Source organism: Salvelinus namaycush, chromosome 21 (genome assembly GCF_016432855.1).
Source record: "Salvelinus namaycush isolate Seneca chromosome 21, SaNama_1.0, whole genome shotgun sequence".
NCBI classification, from domain to species: domain Eukaryota; kingdom Metazoa; phylum Chordata; class Actinopteri; order Salmoniformes; family Salmonidae; genus Salvelinus; species Salvelinus namaycush.
Window position 1 is genome coordinate 36,282,920 of NC_052327.1, and position 12,252 is coordinate 36,295,171.

At 44.7% G+C, this 12,252-nt stretch overlaps 1 protein-coding gene across 4 annotated transcripts in view; it reads left to right on the forward strand.

Annotated features, from left to right (window-relative positions):
• The window catches only part of LOC120066338 (receptor-type tyrosine-protein phosphatase beta-like), a 41,456-nt gene that overhangs the window by 19,972 nt on the left and 9,232 nt on the right, over positions 1-12,252 (forward strand). For all 4 annotated transcript variants that reach the window (XR_005478757.1, XM_039017648.1, XM_039017649.1 and 1 more), the window contains 10 exons: positions 7,397-7,660; positions 7,808-8,071; positions 8,328-8,452; positions 8,653-8,791; positions 9,079-9,351; positions 9,718-9,859; positions 10,124-10,260; positions 10,511-10,774; positions 11,315-11,581; positions 11,836-12,135. Coding sequence is in view for 3 of the 4 variants with exons in the window: in XM_039017648.1 (XP_038873576.1) it covers positions 7,397-7,660; positions 7,808-8,071; positions 8,328-8,452; positions 8,653-8,791; positions 9,079-9,351; positions 9,718-9,859; positions 10,124-10,260; positions 10,511-10,774; positions 11,315-11,581; positions 11,836-12,135 (2,175 nt within the window). In the remaining variant the exon portion in view is untranslated. The remainder of the gene's footprint in view (positions 1-7,396; positions 7,661-7,807; positions 8,072-8,327; positions 8,453-8,652; positions 8,792-9,078; positions 9,352-9,717; positions 9,860-10,123; positions 10,261-10,510; positions 10,775-11,314; positions 11,582-11,835; positions 12,136-12,252) is intronic.

Genomic DNA, 12,252 nt, shown 5'->3' on the forward strand with positions numbered 1-12,252 from the left:
GAAACAGAGGGTTATATGCAAGACGAGTAATGAGGGAATGCAAACCAGGTGTGCGGGAAAACAAGACAAAACAAATGGAAAGTGAAAGGTGGATCGGCGATGGCTAGAAGACCGGTGACGTCGACCGCCGAACGCCACCCGAACAAGGAGAGGGACCGACCTCAGCGGAAGTCGTGACACCCACGTGGGTATAACCAATGAGGAGATGGCACGTGGGTACCTGCTTCTATAAACCAATGAGGAGATGGGAGAGGCAGGACTTGCAGCGCAATCTGCGTCAGAAATAGAAAGGAGTTCTATTTTAGCCCTTGGCAACGCAGACGCTCGTTTGCGCGTGCGAGCAGTGTGGGTGCAATAATTGAATAACATGGATTTCAAAATGTATTTTGCGACGCACGCGACGTGTACGGTCTGGTCAGCATGTTAGGTCTTTGAAAGCCAAGTTAACAAACAGATCACCGACCATTTCGAATCCCACTGTACGTTCTCCGCTATGCAATCTGGTTTCCGAGCTGGTCATGGGTGCACCTCAGCCACGCTTAAGGTCCTAAACGATATCATAACCGCCATCGATCAAAGACAATACTGTGCAGCCGTATTCATCGACCTGGCCAAGGCTTTCGACTCTGTCAATCGCCACATTCTTATCGGCAGACTCAAATGACTGCCTGGCCTGGTTTACCAACTACTTCTCAGACAGAGTTCAGTGTGTCAAATTGGAGGGCCTGTTTTCCGGACCTCTGGCAGTCTCTATAGGGGTGCCACAGGGTGGCACAGGGTGGTTCAATTCTCGGGCCGACTCTTTTCTCTGTATACATCAATGATGTCGCTCTTGCTGCTGGTGATTCTCTGATCCACCTCTACGCAGACGACACCATTCTGTATACTTCTGGCCCTTCTTTGGACACTGTGCTAACTAACCTCCAGACGAGCTTCAATGCCATACAACTCTCCTTCCGTGGCCTCCAACTGCTCTTAAATGCAAGTAAAACTAAATGCATGCTCTTCAACCGATCGCTGCCCACACCTGCCCGCCCATCCAGCATCCCTATTCTGGACAGTTCTATTCTGGACAGTTCTGAATATGTGGGCAATTACAAATATCTAGGTGTCTGGTTAGACTGTAAACTCTTCTTCCAGACTCACATTAAGCATCTCAAATCCAAAATTAAATCTAGAATCGGCTTCCTATTTCACAACCAAGCATCCTTCACTCATGCTGCCAAACAAACCCTCGTAAAACTGACTATCCTACCGATCCTTGACTTCGGCGATGTCATTTACAAAATAGCCTCCAACACTGATCAGCAAATTGGATGCACTATTATCACAGTGCCATCCGTTTTGTCACCAAAGCCCCATATACTACCCACCACTGCGACCTGTATGCTCTCGTTGGCTGGCCCTCGCTTCATATCCGTCGCCAGACCCACTGGCTCCAGGTCATCTATAAGTCTTTGCTTGGTATAGCCCCGTATTATCTCAGCTCACTGGTCACCATAGCAGCACCCACTTGTAGCACGTGCTCCAGCAGGTATATTTCACTGGTCACCCCCAAAGCCTATTCCTTCTTTGGCCGCCTTTCCTTCCAGTTCTCTGCTGCCAATGACTGGAACGAATTGCAAAAATCACTGAAGCTGGAGAGTCATATCTCCCTCACTAACTTTAAGCATCAGCTGTCAGAGCAGCTCACAGATCATTGCACCTGTACATAGCCCATCTGTAAATAACCCATCCAACTGCCTCATTCCCATATTGTTATTATTATTTTTCTTCCCCTTTGCACCCCAGTATCTCTACTTGCACATTCATCATCTTCTGCACATATATCACTCCAGTGTTTAATTGCTAAATTGTAATTACTAAGCTACTACCGCCTATTTATTGCCTTACCTCCCTAAACTTACCTCATTTGCACACTGTATGTATATTTTTTATATTGTGTTATTGACTGTACGTTTGTTTATTCCATGTGTAACTCTGTGTTGTTGTTTGTGTTGCACTGCTTTGCTTTATCTTGGCCAGGTCGCAGTTGTAAATGAGAACTTGTTCTCAACTGGCCTACATGGTTAAATAAATGTGAAATAAAAAAGTATCTCCATCCTATCCTTCTTCCTCTCCTCATCTATTGACTTTATCATATTTACCTTCTCCTGCTCTGTTTTCTGGATTGTATGTGCTGGAGACTCTGCAACATCTTCCATTTCCTCTCCATCTCATTTTCCACGTCCTCAAGTAACTCCACACTATCCTTTTCCCTCTCATCTTCTATTGTTTTCATCATCTCATCAATGTCCTTTTCCTGTCTCAAGGCTGGGTCTGAGGATCTGTCTGTTTAGAGCCTCCTATGAATAGCAGGTGGCAACAGCGGCGGGCATTTGGAGGAAGAGAGATCAGGAAACCAATGCGTTATAGGCATGGGAGGATCAACCAGTGGAGGAAGGACAGGAGAGTGTCCGTGAAGTCTCTGGCCAGATTGGAGGACACCTGAGCTGCCTGTCTGAGACACCTGACATGTAGACACAAGGGTGTTGGGCTTAGTGCTGGTGCTGTCCTGACATGGGCCTAGGCTGGCCAGTGGGAGGCACTGGAATGGGGAATTCCCAATTAGGTTTCAAGCAGTCTGAAGAGTCAATTCTTTCAACACCATTCTTGTTTTGTGGGATACGACAGCATTATGGTTAAACCATTTCCAGTTTTGTTAAATACCGTTACATGGCATAGGACTAATCAGCTGTTTGATTCATCTTGCACACTTTCGATTGTCCCAAAGTTTAATTCAGCAGTGTTGGATAAACTTTTTCCAATGTCAAATAAACATGACTTATCATTCAGTTATGTTTGAAATGTCATCTCACTGCCTCAAGGAACTCTCCCAGTCTCCTCAGCTCTGTCCAGAGTGTCTTGGTCTCCAAGTCCACCTTGTCCTCCAGCCTTCTAATGACCACACAGAGATGCTGGTTGTCATTCTCCTGCTTCCATTGGCTATTCTGCTGCAGCTCCTCATCCTTCTGCTGTTTCTTCTGGCCATCATGGTGTCCTGGTCACTCTTGAGGACTTTGATGGCCTTCCCCATTAGAGTTACCTTCTCTCTTAGGAGAACCTCATTCTGAGACTTCTTGGACTGCCTCTGAACAAGATTATCAATCAATCAATGCCAGTTATTTATAAAGCCCTTTTTACATCAGCAGATGTCACAAAGTGCTATATAGAAACCCAGCCTAAAACCCCAAACAGCAACAATGCAGATGTAGAAGCACGGTGGCTAGGAAAAATGTTTAATGTATGGAAGGAGAAGACCATGTTCAAAAGGAAAATAAAGAAACCATGCTTTAGTACCAAATATTGTAGCATAAAATTGCACAACAATGATGATGCTCAGAGCTTATAAAACGGATACATAATAAATAATTAAACCTAAAATAAGTTGCATAAAAAATGAAGCTCTTAGTACAGTAAGGAGTTTAAGTCTCTTTGGACCAGGCAAACAGAAACAGTCCATGATGACTGTCTTGTATGTGGACAACCTGGTGAGGCAAAACAATCAATGCAATATACAGTACCAGTCAAAAGTTTGGACACACCGACTCATTCCAGGGTTTTTCTTTATTTTTACTATTTTTTACATTGTAGAATAATAGTGAAGACATCAAAACTATGAAATAACACATATGGAATCATGTAGTAACGCAAAAACTGTTAAACAAATCAAAATATATTTAATATTTGAGATTCTTCAAAGTAGCCACCCTTTGCCTTGATGACAGCTTTGCACACTCTTGGCATTCTCTCAACCAGCTTTATGAGGTAGTCACCTGGAATGCATTTCAATTAACAGGTGTGCCTTGTTAAACGTTTATTTGTGGAATTTGTCATTATGGGGTATTGTGTGTGGAGTTATGAGGAAAAACATTAATTTAATCATCCATTTTAAAATAAGTCTGTAACTAACAAAATGTGAAAAAAGTCAAAGGGTCTGAATACTTTCCGAATGCACTGTAGATGGAACTTACTTATTCAAGAGATGAAATGGCAAATAATTCAAACGGTTTGATCATCCATTTGTTGGATCATCCATTTGCTTCATGTCTTTTATGAGTAGCCTAATCTGCACTCCAACACAACGGTTAGAACCTAGAACCTATCATGAGAATTACAATTATGACATAATTTATTTGGAACACATGATAGTCAATGAAAATGTTTCTCCTTAGAGTTAGAATCCCTTGAAAATTCTAATTCTATGTGCATACCTATTATGGCATCACAACAATTATTAGTCCATACAGCTGTAGGGTAGGCCTAACCAATGATATAGGTCTACACCCAATGTTCTCTCTAAACTGCGCATGTGCGTGGCCGGGCTCCTCCTCCAAAACTGCCGGGCAGAAGAAATGCCAGGCCGTGCAGAGATGCAAGAGATTGAACTTCACTGAGTTTGCCCCATTACTTTGCAATATATAGATCAACGTTTTTTCTGTGATCAAATCAACATTATATCAGCCCCTTTTCAATGCAACAAATGAAAACAAATCTAACTTTGCAAGATTTAGTCTGTGATTTTATTGTAGTCAGAGCCAGAGTGCAATGGCGTACAATTGTATTGGCGGGGGTAGCCCACAAGTGGTGTTTCAATCACCCGTGAGTGAATGCGCTTTTCAGATCAGTTCACATTTGTTGATATTCTTTGCTAGCTAGTGAGTTATTAGCCCAATTATTGAATTGAATTGAATTTTATTTATTTTGGGCAACAGACATTTACAGCAAAATGCACGATGTGGACCCAGAGGATATCACTTGAAAGTATTAATTAAAACGCTTGTTTCCAAAGTGGTCCTCGATGGTAAAAACAATAACACATATAATGATTAAAAGACAAGACAAAATTTCAAAGAACCATAAATACATTCATTTATATTGACATCCTAAAAAGTGGCACTATTCGCTGCACTTCTCCCTAACCTTAAAAATCAACCATTTTCATTTCACATTAAAATAATCTATTAATTGCACATCATACCGATCCTTCAAATAAATACACCTGACCAGCAGTAGGGGGCACAAGGGGCAGAGGAGTGGTTTCTCTTACTTAGACAACCTTGTCCAAATGAAAAACGTTGCCTGCTTTTTAAAGCTACTTCTACTGTTTATTTGCTTGATCTCTAGGGGGAAGCTATTCCACAGACAAATGCCTGCATGGAAAAACGTGCTCCTCGCAGTACTGTTTACTCTTGGGATTTTACAAGACATAACACCAGCTCTGGTATTGTGACTGTGTTGGTTATAGACTATATCAATGTGGTTTTTCATGTAACCTGGGGCACGGTCATTTAATATGTCAAACATATGATTAAGTTTAAGTTGGTCCACTCTGGACTCCAAAGGCAACAAGCCCACCTCCCAGAACTCCTGTACCCCTATGTGGGTCCTAGGGGGGACACTCACCATATACCGGATAACATTATTTTGCATGACCTGCATTATCTTTTTCAGCTTTTTTGATAGCCCACTATACCAAGCAGAGCAGCATAATCAAAATGACACTGAATCAAGGTTGAGACAAGCAGTTTCTTAACTTTAATGTTAAAATATCTAGTGTTACGATGTAAAAAATTCAATTTGTTTGCCAAAATAATTTTAGCAGCAGTCAGGTCTCCAGAAAGGGATTGATCTAGGAACACACCAATATAAGATACACTTGTTTTAGATTCAATCTCCTTGCCTGCACAGTTTACCATTATCGTGTCAGCCCTAAACAATCTACGTTTTGTTCCAAACAAAATCGATTCAGTTTTTCCTAAATGTAGTGACAATTTGTTGTCAGACAACCAATCTCTAACAAAATGCAATTCCTTACTCAGGGTCTCCTCTATGTAAACTGTATCCTTCCCTGATACCAGTATGGCTGAATCATCAGCATAAAGCAGGAGTTTGCCCTTTACTATATCTGGCATATCATTAACATATATAAGAAATAAGAGAGGCCCTAAAATAGATCCCTGCGGTACTCCACAGAATATTTATTTGGCCTCTGACAGAACATCACCAACATTACATACTTGTGTTCTGTTGGTCAGATAAGACCTAAACCAATTCACTGCTACATAATTTAGACCCATGCATTTCAGTTTCATCAGGAGAATATCATGGTCCACAGTGTCAAAAGCTTTGTGCAAGTCTAACATGACCGTACCTGTATAGTTCCCCTTCTCACTTTCCTGCTTAATGTGGTCAAAAAGGTGGATAAGGCAAGTATCAGTGGAATGAGCTGTTCTAAAGCCAGACTGTAGTTCATAAAGAAGTTTGTGCTCAAGAAGGTACCCCTCAAGTTGATTAAAAATGAATCTCTCAACAACTTTGTATATGGTGCTGAGGATTGACACAGGCCTGTAGTTTCCTACGTTTGCTCTTCTTGTGGAGTGGAACCACCCGGGCTGTTTTAAGATCCTTGGGAAATGTAACGCTACTAATAGAAAGATACGTATCGGTCAGCAGTGGGGAGTTACTGCTTCCTACAAGAGCACAAAACGTGTAGGCTACATTTCAAGCTGTCTTAATTCAAGGGGCAGTGTTGTATTTTGAGACAGGCTTGATTATGCAAATAGGCAGAGGGGTAGCCTATATTATCTAATTCTCTGTATGGTAATAATAATTCATTATATTTTGTAAAGTGGTTTCTTGCATCTCACAATACAATGCAATTTACAGTCACCTATATTGGCCCATGGTGTTAAAAACGAATGAATTAATGTCAACATTTTTTTAAAGTCTCATGCAATGTAGGCCTGCATTGAACACCACATATAGGCTACTGTAGGCTATATCATAGAAATCAAAACTATTTCCACATGAAAATGTAATGGGATTTGCTCCATTGGTATTGTATTGTTCAAGTTTCCGCTCACAAGACCAAAAATTTGCTCAGTGCCCCAAAAACGTTGAGGGAACATTGCCTACACCTCACAATAATCTGAATAGCCTACCAGTGCAGTCACCTTCCATTCCATACATGACACTCAGTCCATTTTTGTTAGGTCTCCCTTTCTTTCTTTGCCATTTATTTATTCAATAACTTTCTTATGAATGGCACATGAATGCCTCAAGCTTGTTGGGGTCACCTATCCACTGAACACACGCTACCAAGTTACTGTTGTGTTGTAGCTTTTAAGTTATGTTCCTTACATATCCCACAGCATTACTGAAGAGAAAACATGAACAACTGTTAATGTTCCAGTATTTACAAGAAAAATAAGCTATTAAACAAGTTTTTACTTTCATTTTATTCACATACATTTTTTTATTCAGGCTTCCCAGCTGCAAATATGAACAGTGATACACAGAATGACTGACTCAGTTCCCCTCTCTCTCTCTCTCTCTCTCTCTCTCCGTCTTCCAGTCCCTGCTGCCGTAGGCGAGGTGACGGTCAGCAACAACGGTCGTATGGACTTCCTCAGCGTGTCATGGCGTCCGGCCAAAGGTGACGTGGACAGTTATCGGGTCACTCTGGGGGACCAGGAGAAGACGGTCCACACCCTGGCCGTGTCCAAATCCAGCCCAGAGTGTGTGTTCAAGTCCCTGGTGTCTGGACGGCTCTATAACATCTCCATCACCTCCAGGAGTGGTGCCTATGAGAATCACACCATCGTACAGGAACGCACACGTAGGTCTACCATGTCTGTCTGTCTGAAATGGGGCTCCTCTGCTTAAGTTTTCCATTCCGTGGTTTTAGTCCTGAAGTCTCTAGTTAGACATGATAATACACTGGTCAATGTCTCAAAGTTCAATTCAATTGAATTCCTCTCCCCAGAGCCCTCTAGTGTCCAGAACCCGACAGCGATCCACTCGGCCAGGGATGACTACCTGAAGGTGTACTGGCGCCATGCGGCTGGGGACTTTGACTACTACCAGGTGGTCATCAAGCACAACAACATCTTCCACCAGAACAAGACGGTTATGAAGAGCCAGAACGAGTGTGTGTTCAACGGCCTGGTGCCCGGGAGACTCTACACGGTCATCGTCAGCACCTGGAGCGGGAAGTATGAGACCAGCATGTCTACGGATGGAAGGACCTGTGAGTGATACGAATAGTACTCTGTTATATCTCTCCTGTTGTTTTCAATGTACAATATGTGGATACAAGAGTGGTATTTGTCTGTAATAATAATTTGGCTAGCTACATTCAGGTAATAACTAGTTGTGGTGAAACAGGTTCTTTGTGCATGCTTCTTTTTAACCTGTGTCTCCCTATGTTCTGTTCCTTTGTATGCAAAATTAAGAATGAGAATATTAAAAATGTTATATTCTTATCTGGAATCTGTCTGTGACAGTCCCTGCGGCGGTGAGGTCACTAGCCCTGGCTGGGCGGGGAACGGAGGACCTGCGTGTCACCTGGTTGGCTGCTCCGGGGGACGTTGACCACTACGAGGTGCAGCTCCTCTTCAACGACATGAAGGTTAGTCCTCCTGGTCCAGTCCAGTACCTGGTTAGCCTGTCTTCATGTTTACAGTACTTTTATATTCTTCATATTTTCTTGTGTAAATGTTTTATATTTCATTGTTGCTTTATTTCTATTTGTGACTTTGTGTGTTTTTAAAAGCTAAATGTATTAATAATCAATGTATCATCAATGTATTATGTATTATTATTATGAAGGTGTTCCCGCCCATCACCCTGGGCAGCAGCGTGGGGATGTGTGTCCTCTCCTCCCTCACTCCGGGACGCCTCTATAAGATCCATGTTTCTACCTTTAGCGGCCCCAACCAGAGGGCCCAGTTCATAGAGGGCAGGACAGGTAAACCAAACCAACAGATTTGCTGGGTTCAAATCCTAGGTTACATTTGTTTTCTTTCAAGTACTTCTGTTTGATTCAAATCTGCATGGGGTGCCCGATGGGCAGAATTTGTTTGCACTTTTGGAACTTCTCCATTGAATTGGGGTAGCAAAATAGAACAAAATGTCACAGAATCTAACACAAACAAAACATAAACTAACAACAGCATTAATTTCCGTTCCACTTCCACCCCTCTTTCTCCCTCTTCTGCTATTTCTCCCTCTTTTCGTTTCTCCTCCTTTCTGCAGTCCCCAGCAAAGTCAAGAATATCCACGTGAGTAACAACGGCCAGAGCAGCAGTCTGAAAATCAGCTGGACCCCGGGGCAGGGTGACGTGGACAGCTACTCCGTGTCCCTATTGCTGGGTGGACCAGAGGCACGCAGGCTGGAGACGCGGCCCGTACCCAAACACCAGAATGAGCTGGGGTTCAGCTCCTTGCAGCCTGGGCAGCTGTACAGTGTGACCGTTAGATCTATCAGTGGCATACTGTTGAATAACAACACGGCCAGCGGACGCACCGGTGAGGAGGCTAGATAAGGACTTCATAACACATTTATAACCCATACATACTGCATTCATAAGCAGTGCATTGGCATTTCATACTCTATATTTGGGTGTTTTGGGACTGGGAAGGAATAGGGCTCAGTCTCATTGCGTCTGGCTATGTTTTATTTTATTTATTATATATCTGCAGTTTGAAATCAGTATATTTGACGGAACTGATTTGTTTTGTTTTCTTACCCTAATCAACTTTTGATGGGTAATTATCAGATAGTGATTGGCTGGTGTAATGACGTGTGACATTGTCCCCTCCATGGAGATACAATACTGTATGATAGTGTGCTCTATCTAATTCTGTGTCCCCTCTCTCCTCTCTCCCCCTCAGTCCCTTCTGCAGTGACGGGGCTGCAGGCCGACAACAGACACACCACCTGCAGTATACAGGTGAGCTGGCAGGAGGCCCGGGGCGTGGCAGACGGATACAGCCTGCAGCTCCTGGACGACAGGGGACACCTGGTCACCAACAGGTAACCAACACCTGGGTTCACCAACACACCTGGGTTCACCAACACACCTGGGTTCACCAACACACCGGTGGTCACCAACACACCCAGATTCAAATGGTCAATACTTTGAGGTTTTGATTAAGCCTCCTACCTCTAGGGCCAGATGGGCAGTGTTTGCCATTTTGGGACTATTCCATTGGTTCAATTGCAGTAACAAAATGGTGCATAAAAAAAGTGTAACAAATATAATGCACAAACGACAGTACTCATTTTCGCAACCAACAGCTCCCAGGTATCCTCCGGCTCCATGCCGCTCCAGCATCGCTTCGACGGCCTCATCCCTGGGAAGAGGTACCGCGTCCTGGTTCACACCACCAGCGGAGGGGTCCACAGCGAGAGCGTCACCGCTGAAGCACGTACACGTAAGACTGCATGGATTCATCTTCACTATGTCCCACACAAGTTTGTCAAGTGGTATTAATATGTGTAGTGCAGGTTGTCCAACCCTCCTCCTGGAGAGCTATCGGTTATGTAGGCTTTATTGTAAGATTACACAAATAATACAGGAAGTCTTAGTAAAACAGGGAATAGAGAATCAGAGTCACTATGAAGATGTATAGAGGCAATATGGAAGGAATATATATGTGGACCTGAGTAGTGTTGTGTTCCCAGGTCCGGCGGCGGTCAGCGACCTCTCCATCCAGGCAAACAGCAGCAGCAGCCTGTCCTTCAACTGGTCTCCCCCGCATGGAGAGTTCGAAGGTTACGACCTCTACCTGTACAACGGAGATGACACGCTGTACGACCGGCGCAGCGGCCAGCCCAGCACACTGCAGGTCTCCTTCCAGGGCCTGAGGCCTGGTGCCCCCTACAGGATGGTGGTGTTAACACGCAGCGGGGAGCAGACCAACGACTCAGCTATCTGGGCCAGGACTGGTGAGTGAGCTTTACTGCTCCTGGGCTACTGAGATGCTGTGGGCAGGGGTATGAGATGGGTTGGGGGGTACTGAGATGCTGTGGACAGGGGTATGAGAAGGGTTGGGGGGTACTGAGATGCTGTGGGCAGGGGTATGAGATGGGTTGGGGGGTACTGAGATGCTGTGGGCAGGGGTATGAGATGGGTTGGGGGGTACTGAGATGCTGTGGACAGGGGTATGAGAAGGTTTGGGGGGTACTGAGATGCTGTGGGCAGGGGTATGAGATGGGTTGGGGGGTACTGAGATGCTGTGGGCAGGGGTATGAGAAGGGTTGGGGGGTACTGAGATGCTGTGGGCAGGGGTATGAGAAGGGTTGGTGGGTACTTGAGAAATTGATTTGGATCACTACTGAATGTCCTCAAAACATAACGCATAATGTGTTTCTCTCACAGAAATGACGTGGTAACAAAGAACTAACTAGAGAACTAACTGAACTGTATGTCTCACTGACTTTACATCATGATTTGACACTGTCCAATTGTCCGCTCCGCCTCCTCAGTCCCGGCTGCAGTGACCTCCCTCCAGGCACAGAGTCGTAACCAGTCGGAGATGTTGTGGGTGTCATGGAAGCGGGCGGTGGGGGAGCTAAGTGGCTACCTGCTGTCCCTCTACAACCCAGATGGCTCCCAGCAGGCAGAGGAGACGTTAGGGCCAGACGCCATGGAGCACGTCTTCCCCACGCTGATCCCCGGGCGTCTCTACCATGCTGTCATCCTCACACGCAGCGGAGAGCTCACCAACAGGGCCACTGCTCATGGACGTACCGGTAAGACATTAGGACAAGTCATGTTTATTTAAAGGACATTTCACATGCACCTTAATTGGGGAGAACGGGCTTGTGGAATTAGTGGAATGGTATCAAATACATCAAACACATGGTTTCCAACACAATTACGACATACACTATTCTAAAATCAGTTTTGAGGGTCGTTTTTAAGGTAAAATAGAGCCTGGGTTTGACAGTATTTGCTTGAAGTTGCTGATCTGCCTTCCTTTGTGTGTCCATCTTCTCCTCCTCAGCCCCCAGACCCCCAACCTCTGTATCATTTGGTGGAGTCACCAACACCTCCCTGGAGCTGACCTGGAGTGGTCCTGCAGGCAGCGACTATGACGACTTTGACCTGCAGTGGGCCCCCAGGGACCACCTGTCTGTATTCAACCCCTACCACACCCGGACCTCCGGGAGCCGCATCCTGAAGGGGCTATACCCAGGACGCCTGTACAACTTCATCCTGCGTACCGTCAGTGGGGCTGGTGGTGGTGTTGGTGGTGGTGGGAGCTCTGCCTACAGCCCACCCATCTACAAGAGCATTCGAACAAGTAGGCTATACTGTACATTGTTCAAGTAGTGCAAGACTGAGGCGAGGTAGCTAAAGTTGTTGCTTGGCTGGAACAAAATCCTGTGCACGGTATAGCTCTGACCTCTGCGCTAGAGAG